The following is a 15,323-nucleotide window of genomic DNA, read 5'->3' as shown; positions in this document are numbered from 1 at the left end:
TTGATAAAGAAGGCAAGAATATACAATGGAGAAAAGACAGCCTCTTCAATAAGTGGTGCTGGGAAAACTGGACAGCTACATGTCAAAGAATGAAATGAGAACACTCCCTAACGCCAAAACAAAAATAAACTCAAAATGGATTAAAGACCTAAATGTAAGGCCAGACACTATCAAACTCTTAGAGGAAAACATAGGCAGAACACTCTATGACATAAATCACAGCAAGATCCTTTTTGACCCACCTCCTAGAGAAATGGAAATAAAAACAAAAATAAACAAATGGGACCTAATGAAACGTAAAAGCTTTTGCACAGCAAAGGAAACCATAAACAAGACCAAAAGACAACCCTCAGAATGGAAGAAAATACTTGCAAATGAAGCAACTGACAAAAGATTAATCTCCAAAATTTACAAGCAGCTCATGCAGCTCAATAACAAAAAAACAAACAACCCAATCCAAAAATGGGCAGAAGACCTAAATAGACATTTCTCCAAAGAAGATAAACGGATTGCCAACAAACACATGAAAGAATGCTCAACAGCATTAATCATTAGAGAAATGCAAATCAAAACTGCAATGAGATATCATCTCACACCAGTCAGAACGGCCATCATCAAAAAATCTACAAACAATAAATGCTGGAGAGGGTGTGGAGAAAAGGGAATCCTCTTGCACTGTTGGTGGGAATGTAAATTGATACAGCCACTATGGAGAACAGTATGGAGGTTCCTTAAAAACTAAAAATAGAACTACCATACGACCCAGCAATCCCACTACTGGGCATATACCCTGAGAAAACCATAATCCAAAGAGTCATGTACCAAAATGTTCATTGCAGCTCTATTTACAATAGCCAGGACATGGAAGCAACTTAAGTGTCCATCCACAGATGAATGGATAAAGAAGATGTGGCACATATATACAATGGAATATTACTCAGCCATAAAAAGAAACGAAATTGAGTTATTTGTAGTGAGGTGGATGGACCTAGAGTCTGTCATACAGAGTGAAGTAAGTGAGAAAGAGAAAAACAAATACCATATGCTAACACATATATATGGAATCTAAAAAAAAAAAAAAAGAAAAAAAATGGTCATGAAGAACCCAGGGGCAGGACGGGAATAAAGACGTAGACCTACTAGAGAATGGACTTGAGGACACGGGGAGGGGGAAGGGTAAGCTGGGACAAAGTGAGAGAGTGTAAAATAGATAGCTAGTGGGAAGCAGTCGCATAGCACCGGGAGATCAGCTCGGTGCTTTGTGACCAGCTAGAAGGGTGGGATAGGGAGAGTGGGAGGGAGACGAAAGAGGGAGGAGACATGGGGATATATGTATATGTATAACTGATTCACTTTGTTATAAAGCAGAAACTAACACACCATTGTAAAGCAATTATACTCCAATAAAAATGTTAAAAAAAATTTTTAATGTGTATTAAAAATCACCTGGGAATCTTGTTAAATGAAGATACTGACTCAGTAGGTCTGGGGGGGGGGGGCGCCAAATTTTGCATTTTTAAAAAAAAAACATTAATTTATTTATTTGGCTGTGCCAGGTCTTAGTTGCGGCACTCGGGATCTTTAGTTGAAGCACGCAGGATCTAGTTCCCTGACCAGGGATCAAACCTGGGCCCCCTGCATTGGGAGCATGGAGTCTTAACCATTGGACCACCAGGGAAGTCCCCCAAATTCTGCATTTTTAACAAACTCACCAATGGTACCAAATCATGCTGGTCCAAAGGTCACACTTTGAGCAGCAAGGAACAAAATCACCCCTCTCTCCGTATCACCTCTCTCCGTATCAATGGATGTTTAGACTGATATTAGATACAGTGATGTTTATTAGAGGATCAGTGATAATGTTGCAGGAAGGGGGACCCCTTCCAGGGCCCAAGAGTGGGCTCTTGTCTAACACGCGGAAATGAATTGTCTGAGGAGATACACATGCTGACAAAGCAAGAGACTTTATTGGGAAGGGGCGCCCGGGCAGAGAGCAGCAGGGTAAGGGAACCCAGGAAAACTGCTCTGCCACATAAAGTCTCAGGTTTTATGGCGATTGGGTTAGTTTCCGGGTTGTCTCTGGTCAATCATTCTGACTCAGGGAACTTCTTGGTGGCGCGCGCGTCGCTCAGCCAAGATGATTCCAGTGAGGACTCTGGGAGGACGGTTGGACATATGGATTGGCGTCTCCTCTCTCCTTTGAACTTTCCCGAATTCTTCCTGTTGGTGGTAGCTTATTAGTTCCTCGTTCCTTACCAGGACCTCCTGTCGTAAGATGACTCATGCGAGTGGCTACTATCTTGCCTGGCCAGGGCGGGTGGCTTCGGTCAGTGTTTCCCCTAACAATAATCTTCAGTCCTTCCATCACCAATTTGCAAATATTTGGTTATCTTGCCAAATGAGGGCACTGAGGGATGAAGTGACCATGTATCTGATGGGCAGCATAAATGGCTTACACGCTCAGTTCTGCAGATTCTCAGTTCATCCCAAGCCCCAAAGGTTTTTTGTTTGTTTTGTTTCCGTTTTTGCTTGCAACTCACCACAGCTCATTAAGACTGTGGATTACTGTGTTCTGCCTCAGAGGAACTCCTGACCATGTGGAAGTGCCCCCTCTGGTCCCCATGTTGTTCTCATGATCTCAGCCTCAAATTATATGGGAAGGCTGTGATGTCCTTATGTTTATAGGGCTGTGATCCTTGTTCACTGCTTTAGCAGGTGGTATAAAGCTGACACCAGAGGCACCTTTTTGCCACTTGACTGTGTCACTAATATTTGAAAAGGGCCTTTCCCTGGAGATCCAAGAAAGATTTGCACCGACTAATCTAGAATTCTAGATCACAGCACTATCACTTGTGATGTCATGGGCCATTGGGATTTTCTGAGAAAGCTGCTTCAGCCTGCAAATGACAAGACTGGAGACAATTTCCTAGGCTTGATAATGAGGTGACTTGATAATCAGTCACTGGTAACTATAAACTAAGACAACTCAGTTTGATGTGGTTTTCACACTCATTAGGGTGAAAGGGAAGTCTTTTTTGTTTGTTTTTTTTTGTTTTTTTAAATTTCTTTTTGGCTGTGTTGGGTCTTCGTTTCTGTGCGAGGGCTTTCTCTAGTTGTGGTGAGCGGGGGCCACTCTTCATCACGGTGCGCGGGCCTCTCACTATCGCGGCCTCTCTTGTTGCGGAGCACAGGCTCCAGATGCGCAGGCTCAGTAGTTGTGGCTCACGGGCCCAGTTGCTCCACGACATGTGGGATCTTCCCAGACCAGGGCTCAAACCCGTGTCCCCTCCATTGGCAGGCAGATTCTCAACCACTGCACCACCAGGGAAGCCCTGAAAGGGAAGTTTTAAGCCATCTTAAATTTGTGTTGTTACAGATTATAGCTTGGTCTTTTTTTTTTAATTAATTAATTTATTTATTTTTGGCTGCGTTGGGTCTTCGTTGCTGCGTGTGGGCTTTCTCTAGTTGTGGCAAGCAGGGGCTACTCTTTGTTGCAGTGAGCAGGCTTCAGTAGTTGTGGCTCGTGAGCTCTAGAGCGCAGGCTCAGTAGTTGTGGCGCAGGGGCTCAGTTGCTCTGCGGCATGTGGGATGTTCCCGGACCAGGGCTCAAACCCGCGTCCCCTGCATTGGCAGGCGGATTCTTAACCACTGCCCCACCAGGGAAGCCCCTATAGCTTAGTCTTTTATTTAAGATTTTATTTCTCTGTTAATTGCTCCCACACTTTGAGGCTGATTAGTACAGATTTTTTTTGATTATTTTCCCATTATAGGTTATTACAAGATATCGAATATTGTTCCCTGTGTTATACTGTGAATCCTTGTTGTTTATTGTATATATAGTAGTGTGTATCTGTTAATCCCATATTCCTTAACTTATTCCTCCCCCTCCCTCTCTCCTTTGGTAACCATAAGTTTATTTTCTTTGTGAGTCTGTTTCTGTTTTGTTTTGCTTTTCTAAAAGTAGATTTATTTATTTACTTATTTATTTGGTTGCACCGGGTCTTAGTCGCAGCAGGCATGATCTTTATTTTAATTTTTTTAATATGAATCTTAAAAAATAAATTTATTTGTTTATTTATGGCTGCATTGGCTCTTCATTGCTGTGCACGGGCTTTCTCTAGTTGTGGCGAGCAAGGGCTACTCTTTGTTGCAGTGCACGGGCTTCTCATTGCGGTGGCTTCTCTTGTTGTGGAGCATGGGCTCTAGGCTTGTGGGCTTCAGTAGTTGTGGCTCGCAAGCTCTAGGCCACAGTCTCAGTAGTTGTGGCATATGGGCTTAGTTGCTCCGTGGCATCTGGGATCTTCCAGGCCCAGGGCTCAAACATGTCCCCTGCATTGACAGACGGATTCTTAACCGCTGCGTCACCAGGGAAGTCCCAGGTGTGCTCTTTAGTTGCAGCTCACAGGCTCCTTAGTTGCGGCTCACCAGCTCCTTAGTTGTGGCTTGTGAACTCTTAGTTGCAGCATGCATGCAGGATCTAGTTCCCTGACCAGGGATCAAACCCTGGGCCCCCTGCATTGGGAGCGTGGAGTCTTAACCACTGCACCACCAGGGAAGTCCCTGTTTCTATTTTGTGTAAAGATTCATTTGTATGATTTTTTAGATTCCACATATGTGATATCATAAAATATTTGTCTTTCTCTGTCTGACTTAGTATGATATTCTCTAGGTCCATCCATGTTGCTGCAAATGGCAATATTTCATTTTTTATGGCTGTGTAATAGAATAATATTCCATTTTGTATATACATATATATCTTATTAAAACAATAGTCTGTTGATGGGTTGAAATTTTTACCTTATTTCATAATTAGGCGAAAACTTCATAAGCCATGTACAAATGGAATGATGCAATGGGCCCAGATTTCCTTTCTTTAAATTCCAGTGTTGTAGTTTAAGGTTTATAGCATATGGGTCCAAATCATGCTTTGTGTTTAAAAAATGAACACAGCCTAATTTATTTTAAACGAGAGGTTATCGATTTGTTTGGATTTGCCAACATTCTTAAACGGCTTCTGAAAGTTGGATACAGTACTTTGTGTTCTCGCAAGTGCTCAGCACAGCAGCTCTGGGAGCGAGCAGAGCAGCCTTGCTCGCAGCGGTGAGCCACGGGTGCAGGTAAAGGGAAGGATGAAAGAAACAAAAACTCAGCTTGGAGGGACATACCTCAAAAGTCTTCTAAAGAGTCACAATGATGATTGTAGAACAGTATGAGTGACATGACCCAACTTTTGAAAAAGCCAACAAACTACCTGTGAGCATGATGGGAAGGAGAGATACCCACCAAACCATCAGCAGTTGGTTGTCAGCCAGTAGGGGTTACTTCATACACTTGTGTTGATTCTTTTTTACCTGATCGTATATGATGCACGAGCTTTGTTCATCAGCTGGTACTCCCCACTCATTACTAGGTCAGCTCATCAAAGGTCCCCAGCCCCCTGCAAGCTGAGCAATGCAGTTTGGGGGTGGGGGGGGGCCTTAGCTGGCACAGGAGGTGGGAAGGGGCTGGCAGGAATGAGCAGTCTGTGGAGATCTGCTGTGTTCCAGAAGGTATATCTTCAGCCAGACCACATGGCTTCTGCAGGGCCTAAAGGGGGTGGGGGTGGGGGGACCAGGCTGGGAGAGCAACTGTCCACTGGGCTAGAGAAGAGGGCAGGAGAGCCCCAGAGACCATCTCCTTCCCCAGTGACACTCTGGCTCCAGATCTGCTAGCAGACACTTCATTCCTCCAAACATCCAACTCTTTCACCACTTGGAGAAAGCCGAGGCTGACCAGGCTGCTTCTGTGGCTCAGCAGACACGGTCATCCTGAACAGGGTGGCCAAAAGCCTGCCTTGGGCGGAGGCCAGTCCAGAGCTCTGCTTCCCTCTCTCATTTCAGTACATCCCTTTGCCAGTGCTGTATGGAGTCTTCCTCTACATGGGTGTGGCCTCCCTGAATGGCATCCAGGTAAGGCTCTCCCCTTAGGTCCTCTAATCCTCATTTTACAGATGAGAAAACTGAGGCTCAGAATTCAAAACCCAGATCGAGCTGACTCCTATGAGCATTTCACTACACCTCTCTCTTCTTTAAGGCAATTTGCACAGAAGAAAACATTTTGTTTTGTTTTGTTCTTTATTTACCATGATACACCAGACGTCTTGGATAGCTTGTGTTGCTGTTAAGTTGCATTTTCCTTGAGTGTGGGCAGTGTTTACTGGGGCCAGCGCCAGGGCTGTAGCCCTCACCAAGGGCTCAGCACTCCCCCAGCATAAGATCTCATTGTACATCCTCCTAGACCTCCAGTCCCCTTCCTTTGCATCCTTAAGGCCTGACCAGGGGCTCCCCTCTATGAGACCCCACTGCAGCACCCATTTCACCAGACCCAAGCCCCCAGCAGGGCCACCAGGGTCCCCATGGCCTGGCTGAGCCTTCCTCTGTCCTCACCAGTTCTGGGATCGCTGCAAACTCTTCCTGATGCCGGCCAAGCACCAGCCGGACCATGCCTTCCTGCGGCACGTGCCCCTGCGCCGGATCCACCTCTTCACCCTGGTGCAGATACTGTGCTTGGCTGTGCTCTGGATCCTCAAGTCTACGATGGCCGCCATCATCTTCCCAGTCATGGTAAGATGAGCGCAGGCTTCCCCGTCGTGTTCAGCAGATTCAGCCCGGGAAGGTGTCCAGGGGGAGACCCACCCTAGCCTTCTCCTCCACAGTGGCCTGATTCTCTCGGGGTCACAAAGGCAGGCACTGATGAAGATTCGGGTTGTGACTCCAGGCCAAGTAGAGCTGGGGTGCGGGGTGTGTGTGGTGGAATGGAGAGGAGAGAGGGGGAGGGAAGCTGTATGAGGTGGGTGGATGCTGTAGTGACAGCCCACACGCCCGCCTCCACCCAGCTCAGGTCAGGGCGGCTCAGTGAGAATGCAAAAGCCAACCAACTTCCCCAACTCTGGGGTGCGATGGAGAAGCTGGGCAAATTCAACAAGGAGACTGAGTTCCCCACTGCCAAAATTCAAACCAAGTGCAGAAGTAGATCTACACTAAATATAATTCTTCACCCTTCAATATAACTGAATTTGAAAAGATAAATGGGGGGATGGGATGGGGAGAGCTAGAAATAGAGATTTAGAACTTCAAAGTCCAATGTCATTAACATGTCATTGTTTGGAGAAGCTGGGGAAAGTATGTGAGCATTCTTTGACTATTCTTGAAATTGTGTAAGTTTGCAATTATTCCAAAATTAAAAGTGAAAAGAAGAAAAGCCAAACATGTTGCATCTGGCACCTAGATCGCCCATGGAGGGCAGTGGCCTCTGCCCCTGCTGGGGCATGGGGAATGGGAGGGGGGACTGTGGGCTAATGCTTGGGGGAAGCCCTAGGTGGGCCCTAAAGCCTGCAGGGCTGGATTAGGGACCAAAGTGAGGACACAGAGTAGGATTTGAAATATCCTGGCAGGGTTCTGAGTCAGTGATTCTTGACCCTGGCTGCTCATAAGAGTCACTTGGGAGCTTTTTAAACGCACATGCGCCCAGGCCTCAGCCCAAATCAATTAAGTCAGAATCTCTTAGAGAAACCCAGGCATTGGTATTTATAGTAAGTCTACAGGTAAGCATAAATGTGCAGCCAAGGTTGAAAACCACCACTCCAGGGAAAGTGAAACGGATCCTCCCCAACAGTGCCCTCATGGGTTTCAGAGGCGAGGAGGGGAAAGGATCGTCACAATTGGCATGTACTGAGAGCTATTTCATTTAGTCCATACCTTCGCTAAAGAACTACCATTTTACAGACTGGAAAACTGAGGCTCAGAGAGCATGTGTGAGTGACTCAAGTCACACAACCAGGAAGGAGCAGAGCCAAGATTCACACCTTCCCCCATATTGATACTTTTTAACTTACATGCAGTAAAACTGACTCTGCCATTCTGAGTTTTGACAAAGCACAGAGTAGCGATTCCACCACCATAGTCATGATACAGAGCAGTTCCATCACCTCTAAAATTCTGTGTTGTCCCTATGTAGACAGCCCTTCTTCCTACCCTTGCCCTTAGCAACCATGCTCTGTTTTCAGAGCCAGGAATTTTAAAAACCAGGTCTGACCAACTCCCGAGCTCTGCTTGCTCCCAAGACACAGGGTCAGTGAGGACCCAGTGTTGAATCCGGCTGGATGGTTTTCTCCCTGACCTCATCTAATGGCTAGTTCTTGGTGGTGAAAGGACAATATTCATAACTAGCTACTTGGACCCATTGCATTTATTAGAAGGTCAGTGTTTAATCTTCTCCAAAGAGCACATGTTTTGCCTTTGTTTATCCTGAACAGAACCAAACTTTCTAGACTTTCCTTTAAAAATTCTAGATATGCCAGTATACTTTATTCAGTTTGTTAGCAGAGAGATTGGCAGCTCTCAGAAATGGGGGCATGGGGACAGTTGGTCTCAAAGTGTAATCCCTGAATCAGCGGCATCAACATCTCCTGGCAATCTTGTTAGAGATGCAAATCTCAGGCCCCACCCCAGACCTTCTGAGTCAGAAACTCACCCAGCACCTAGCAGTGTGGGTATTAACAGCCTGCCAGGTGATCTGATCTAAGCTCAAGTCTGAGAACCACTAATTTAAAGAATAACTGTAGTTCTCCACCCATGGTCCCCATCTGGCTCCCCCCCTCAGCTGTCACAGGCTCTGTGCCTCTGGGTCACTGGTAGGCATCGCCACTCAACTGAGGAGAGGCTGGACGAGAGGAACCAAGATGGGTGGGAGGTGAACAATGGTTTGGGGGAGCTTTGAGAATGTTCCAAAGATACCAGAAAAAGTCCCTGAACATAGCTGACTGAGGGAGAAAAAAAATTGTGCCCAAGTTTGGGGCCTTGAGCCCATGGTTTTCTCTGAACTCTCACCACAGATCCTGGGCCTCATCATCGTTCGAAGGCTTCTGGACCTCATCTTCTCCCAGCATGATTTGGCCTGGATTGACAACATCCTTCCAGAGAAGGAGAAAAAGGAGGCAGATAAGAAGAAAAGGAAAGGGGCCCATGAGCACAGTGACGAGGAGGTGGGGAGGATGTGAGGCCTGGGCTGATGGGAGGGATCAAGAGACCCTCCCTCCACCTCTGCCATGGCCAGGGTGGGGTGGCTTCTCAGGTAGCCAGGAGCGATTGCCTGGGCCCAGTGTCAGTCTGGTGTGCTGAGATCATGTCTATTCATGTGAATACCCTCAGGGTAGGCCAGAGTGAATGAGACCTCTCATCCAGGGAAAAGTCAGTTGGCCATGCCTATTTTCCCCCATTCCTGTGGGCTCTTGGGGCCATTACAACAGCAGTGTAGGTCCCTGAGGGGACAGGGCAGAAGACTCGGCTCCATCATGGAGGAGGTTATGAGGACTGACCTCCAAAGAACAGAGCAGGCCCAGGGGGAGGGGTCTAATAGGGACTCATTAGTAGACTGGACTCCTGGGCAAGTGGGAGGACTGGTGACAAGCCTTGCTTGGGCCTGTCCGTAGGGTCCTGGGCAGACAGGTGGGGGAAGACGCACGTGGCCTCCTGAAAGGAGGGTGACTACATTCCCCAGATGCCTGGGACCACTCAGTCTCAGCTGCCCCATCTGCCCCTCTCTTCTCCCATGCTTCCTCCCCATCTCACCTCAAAACACTCAGGGAGTCAACAGACAAGAAGCCAGTCCAGAACTTATAGTAAATCACAAAATGTAGTGAAAAAGATTGTCTAGTTCAAGTGTTCATTACAGATGGTGAAACTGTCCCCCAAAAGGGAAGTGACTCACCCAAGATGGATGTATAGGCTAAATGTCTAGGAGGGAACTAAGAAAACCATTCCGACTTTGAATCTGATCATTTCCAACATACTAAGCTGCCCATGTCCTTCCTAACACCATGCCTGGCTCCCATTCTCCCAATTTGACCCAAACCCACATCCCTGCCTCCACTGTGAACTGTTCTCCTAGCTATCTTGCCTTTTGCAGATCAAAGCTGCTCATAGGCAAGCCCTTGCTGACTGATTGGTGACGACTAAACCATCTTCTGATGGTAGTGATAGGCCAAAATTCCCCTGGTCCTTCATTACTGTCCTCTTCCCAGAACGTAAGAGGCCCATAATCCCCATTCACATGTTTTTCATTGATGATTTTTTTTAGACGTGCTGCACAGCTTGCAGGATCTCAGTTCCCTGACCAGGGAATTGAACCCGGGCCACAGCAGTGAAAGCCCAGAATCCTAACCATTAGGCCACCAGGGAACTCCCCCTTGTTGATGATTTAGACGATTTGCAAAGTTAGGTTCTGAGAACAAAGAAACTGAGAGTCTAAGTGCCTTTTAAAGACAAGTATTATTCTTTCACTGATTCATTCAATAAATATTTGAGTGGCTACCACATGCCAGGAACTATTTCAGGGGTGGGAAAAAGCATCTCTGGTTTATATGATATATTCAATGGAAAAACGGGATTCAATTTACATAAATTCATTTTATACACGTCTTCAGCTACTGTGTGAGGTTCACTCCCAAGTGACTGGTTACCAAGACAGTTGAAACTGTTCTGATGAGTAACATTCCTGCAAGAGTTCTGTCCTTTCTAGTGTCCTCAGTGGGCCCCAGGGTAATTGCAGCACCCACTGTCTAGTCTGGATATGAAGAGGATGGTGGTTTGCACACTGTGGACGCATGTATTTTCCATCTTGGCAAGAAAGCCAACACTGTTGTATTGGTGGTATTTATCAGCTTTTCCCACTGTTTCTCTCCAGCCCCAGTTCCCTCCTCCCTCAGTTATAAAGATTCCCATGGAAAGTGTCCAATCAGATCCCCAAAACGGTATCCACTGTGTTGCCAGTAAGTAAAACACATGGTGTCTCTCCCTTCCTACTTACTACTAATCTTCCACCTCTTCCTCAAGGAACTTTCATCTCTAACTCAGATCTATTGGTCTTAGATACTAAAGGACTCCTGTGCTAGGCAGAGTTCAAAAAGAACTGGGCTACAAGAACTGGAACTCCAACCATATGGAAGCCCCAAATCAAACCATGTAGACTTCAGTGATCAATCTATCTTCATTAGTTTAGGCAAACCCCCTCTTTCCTTCCTTACCCCTAGTGCCCTCAGATGCCTGCGGCACCGCCTTGCCCCCTCTTGCATTGTTTCAGACTGCGTTGATCCAAACACGACCTGCTGAGCCTCTCATGTTTGCCAGTGGTTGTTGAAGTGATTGAGCGCTCAAAGCCAAGCTGAGTTGTCCCCTTTAGGAGAACAAGTAGCATCACGCTGGGATTATAAATTAGTCAAGGTCCTAGTGGTTGGGCTGTGATTCTGTATGAATCACAAGCACCTTCCACATGTTGAAAGGGAACTTGCCTGAGAAGGATCAGATGCGGCTTATGAAGATCTGGGGGGATTTTATTGCTGCCTTTACCCACTTCCAGCCTCAGCTTCCTATTAGTGGATAGTCTTGTCATCAACACAACACAGTCTATCCTGGGAGTAGTCTGAAAGATGCCAACATGGGTCCTGACCCTGGTGCTCCTAAGGGCTTGCCGCTTTCCCCAAAGGTCCATACTGGGGATCCTGCCAGCCCCCACAAGGGCCCTCCAAGGAAGGGCTTCCCATTACATTCTCTTCCAGAAGTACGTCTTCCTTTTGAATTTCTCATGCCCTTCCCCCTTCTCATTTGTATACCTCCATCACCTTTCTTCATTCTTCCCTGGCCCTCGCCATGCCTCCCACTCATCTCTGGGTGAAGGAATAACTGAACCAGAAGCCACCTATCTCTGTGAGGCCCCTGTATTCCTCTTGTGTAGTACTGGCCACGGGGTTAGAGAATAGAAAGGAGAAGAAATGGGTGAGGGAAGCACTGGAGAAAGAGGGTATTCTCCAGAATAGTTCTCAAACCTGCTCCACATCTGACACTTTAATTTTCCTGCCAGGACAAAGATCTTCCAGTTGGAGTTACTCACTCTGATTCTTCCTTCAGTGATTCAGAACTCGACCGAAGGTAACAGCCATGAGATAAGACTCTCTGAGTGTTAGATAAGAGCCTAAGCAATGGCTTTGAAAGCGGAGGGACTAGGATTTCCCGGGCTACCCAGTGTCTCAGTAAAAGGCATTTGCTGGTCCACCACAGGACACAAAGGCACAGACCTGATTACTGAGTGTCAAGTAACAAATCTGTCCTCTTATTGACATAATATGATTACAACACACAAAGGTACTGAACTTTAGAAAAGGAAATTATTACAAAATGTTAAGTAGAATGAAAATTGAAAGTAAATATTGAAAAAAGAAAATAGAAACTAGACGTGATTTAAGTATATATTATTAAAAGCCAGGATAAACGAACTCTAAGGATCAAAACACCAAGCACTCTAATACTCTGTGGAGTAAAATAACAGCATGGTTAATATGCAAAGGTCAGAAAGGGTATCGAGGAAAGCTAACTAAATATCAATGATCAAGTGGAGATAAAAACAGTCAAGAAAGGATTCAAGGCCCAGGTTCCAGGAACTCCCATGCCAACCATGTGATTCCTTGCTGTTCTTAATGAGAAGCCACCCTCAAAAAAGGTGGGACTACTTGATGACTGAAAACAAGGGGGGATCAAAAACAGAAAAGAGGAATTCAGAGGCAAGAAAGTCTGCCTCAGTCATTACTAGGGAAGATGGTAGGGGCAGTCCCACTCCTGGTGTGCCCTAAGCTGGACAAGAGTCACTGTGCTACATCTGACAGTAAAAGCACGGGCTACCCCAAGACTAGAGCTAGCTGGCTCCAGATGGAGATGGGACTCACCTGAGAGATTTTAGGAAACATGTATAGGATCTTCTGAGTTATATGTCAAAGCTGTTATCACACTGCCATGATGAGAAGAGATTTATCACCAGTATAAGCCTCCCTAAGCAGCAGGCCCAAGACTACTGTGTCGCATGTCCAAATGACATCTCTGCCTGCCTTCTCATCCCCAGTCAGGGCTCCTATGCCCTTAATGCCACAGATCTTTATAAATAAATGTGTTAAGAGAAAAGCACTGTCTATCTTATTTTCATTTTAAGGTAGCCTACACAAAATTAAATCTCTAATTGCTCTAATTTCAGTTAATGGAGAGAGAATTTGGACCAGGATAGGACATTTCCGAAAACCTGTTAAAGTACACAAAGCAGGGGACAAGGTCAGAAATGCAGAAAATTTCATAACTAGTGATGGCACCTCCCAACTATGCTGGTGTTTTACTGAATCTATGAAAGTACATAGAAGTAAAGACAACTAAATAGCAGGATTCCATTTCAGTGAGGAAAAAACTCAGCAACACGATCTAGTTTAACAAAGATTAAGCATCCATGATCTACCAGGCACGATGCTTAACCTCTGGGAATATAGAAAGAGAGGCATGTGTACCACATGCCAAGAACAGAGCACACATAAGAGAAAGGACAGGCATCTAAGGGAGGAATCTGCCTTACCCAGAGAATCTGGGAACAATAAATAGGAGTCTTCCAGATGTACAGAGTAAAAGAAAAAAGAGAGAAAAGAAGGCACTGCAGGTATTGAGAAAAGGCCTGAAATACCACACAGACACAGGGCAAAGAACCCAGGATGGACGGGGCAAACCGCAAGCAGGCAGAAGTTTGAGCAGAGAAGGCTCTTGTCTCGCCAGGCTAAGGAGCTTGAATTCTCTCCTTTGAACAGTGGGGAACCACAGTCAGGTTCATGATCCAAAAAGTTCACTTTGGCAGCAATGTGAAAAATAGGTTGAAAAAGGGTGAGACCAGTAATTGTGACAGCTGAAGGCCAAGCAGATAGGATACTGCTAGTTCCTGTGATGTGTTAAGAGTTCGAAAGCAAAAAGACAGAACTATTTGCACTAGAACCCTGTTCTGGGGGATAGCATTAAAATACACCAAATCCTAGATAAATCATTCTTCCCTCTTCTTTTTCTCATTCAGCATCACCCTGCACTTCAAAATCTCCTGCCCAGCTTCACCTGCCTTCAGCTACTCACAGAGCCCAGTCTTCATGGTGCCACAGGTGAAGATAGAGATGGAGCCAGACTGTGACTTCACAGACATGGAAAGATACAGAAGAGAAGCTGACAGCGAGACCACCCTCTAGGAGGACGGACGGGGCACAGAGTGAGGGCCTGGTTTAGTCTTCACTGTGAGGGTCTGGGCCAAAACTCTTCACTTTTCCAAAGCTGTTTCCTATTTACCAAACAGAGGGAGTCATTCTGCTTGATAGAAAACTGGAGAGCTGCTGATGAAAAGTACTACTTACGTGCAAAGCCCTCTACTTCCTTCTGTAGTTACGAAAATAACTAAAGCTAAATGTTACACCTTATTTTAAAATGCAGTCCAGCATAGAAATTATAACATTTCTTTTGAAATGAAAAAATGCTTTCTCTCAAAACTGTAGCTAAGATAAAGGGGCACTAGTTAATTTTTATTTAAAACAAATATCAGTTAAGATTTTTTTTTTTTTAAAGCTGAGATTTTAAATTATCTAGATGGTCTTAAAACAACTTAAAATACTCATACTTTAAGAGACCAAGGTTGGAAAATTTGTTTTGCAATTTTGCATATTAAGAAATGCTAAAAAGGACCTCTTATCTCTCCATCCAATTCAGTTTTCTAAGGGTCATATGACAAATTTGAACTATCTGCATTATGAGCCTTGTTCCAGCACAGAAGTGTGACTGGGGCTTTTCCAGATTGAAAGCTATTTCTAAAAGTCTGGTAATGAAAGAACCAACATGTTCGAGTGGATATTTTGAAAACAAAATAGTTCCTGTTAAAATGAAATCTCAAATCACAAGGCAAATCAACAAAATGATCCTTTAAATTAGTATCACTGGTTTTTCAAGCCCAGAATCACATTTCATTATGCATTTGGGTAGGTCTTTCCTGCAAGTTTTCAATGGCCTGATTCCCAAAGTCAAACTTGCATTCACATGAATATTGCATATTAGGCAGGGCTAATGTGAAATTTTGGAAGGTTAAAACTCTGTAATACTAGTCAGACTAGTACTTTAAAGGAATAATTAGAAACAAATTGGGTAGATTTGAAACCGTTAATAGTGAAGCAAACTCTTTTCCTCATGAAACTTAAGATCAGTCTTCTTATCTTCAAGTCACATTTAACAAACACCAACCGTGTTTATTCACCACCTACTGTGTGCCTGATAGCCACAATGCATCTGGCATTCACCTTCTCCAAAAAAACTGTGGATTTGAATCTTGAGTAAATCACTTTGGTTACGGTTACCACATTTACTCAAGATGACAAATGCAGGTGCTTTTTCTTTATCCCTTTCTATTTTTTAAAGACAAATGACACTAGATCATTAACCACCTTGAGTACAGGGACA

General features: G+C 45.1%; 1 protein-coding gene across 1 annotated transcript in view; it reads left to right on the top strand.

Moving 5' to 3' along the window:
* SLC4A5 (solute carrier family 4 member 5) overlaps window positions 1-14,086 on the top strand; it is a 94,267-nt gene extending 80,181 nt beyond the window's left edge. Inside the window, exons 21-26 of the mRNA XM_068565158.1 lie at window positions 5,880-5,948; window positions 6,429-6,602; window positions 8,873-9,022; window positions 10,723-10,807; window positions 11,896-11,963; window positions 13,906-14,086. Coding sequence (XP_068421259.1) covers window positions 5,880-5,948; window positions 6,429-6,602; window positions 8,873-9,022; window positions 10,723-10,807; window positions 11,896-11,930 — 513 coding nt within the window. The 3' untranslated portion in view covers window positions 11,931-11,963; window positions 13,906-14,086. The remainder of the gene's footprint in view (window positions 1-5,879; window positions 5,949-6,428; window positions 6,603-8,872; window positions 9,023-10,722; window positions 10,808-11,895; window positions 11,964-13,905) is intronic.
* The last annotated feature ends 1,237 nt before the right edge of the window (window positions 14,087-15,323 follow it).

Source organism: Eschrichtius robustus, chromosome 15, assembly GCF_028021215.1.
Source record: "Eschrichtius robustus isolate mEscRob2 chromosome 15, mEscRob2.pri, whole genome shotgun sequence".
Taxonomy (NCBI): Eukaryota; Metazoa; Chordata; class Mammalia; order Artiodactyla; family Eschrichtiidae; genus Eschrichtius; species Eschrichtius robustus.
The sequence above is the reverse complement of the archived record's forward strand: the minus strand, read 5'-3'. Positions and strand labels throughout refer to the sequence as shown.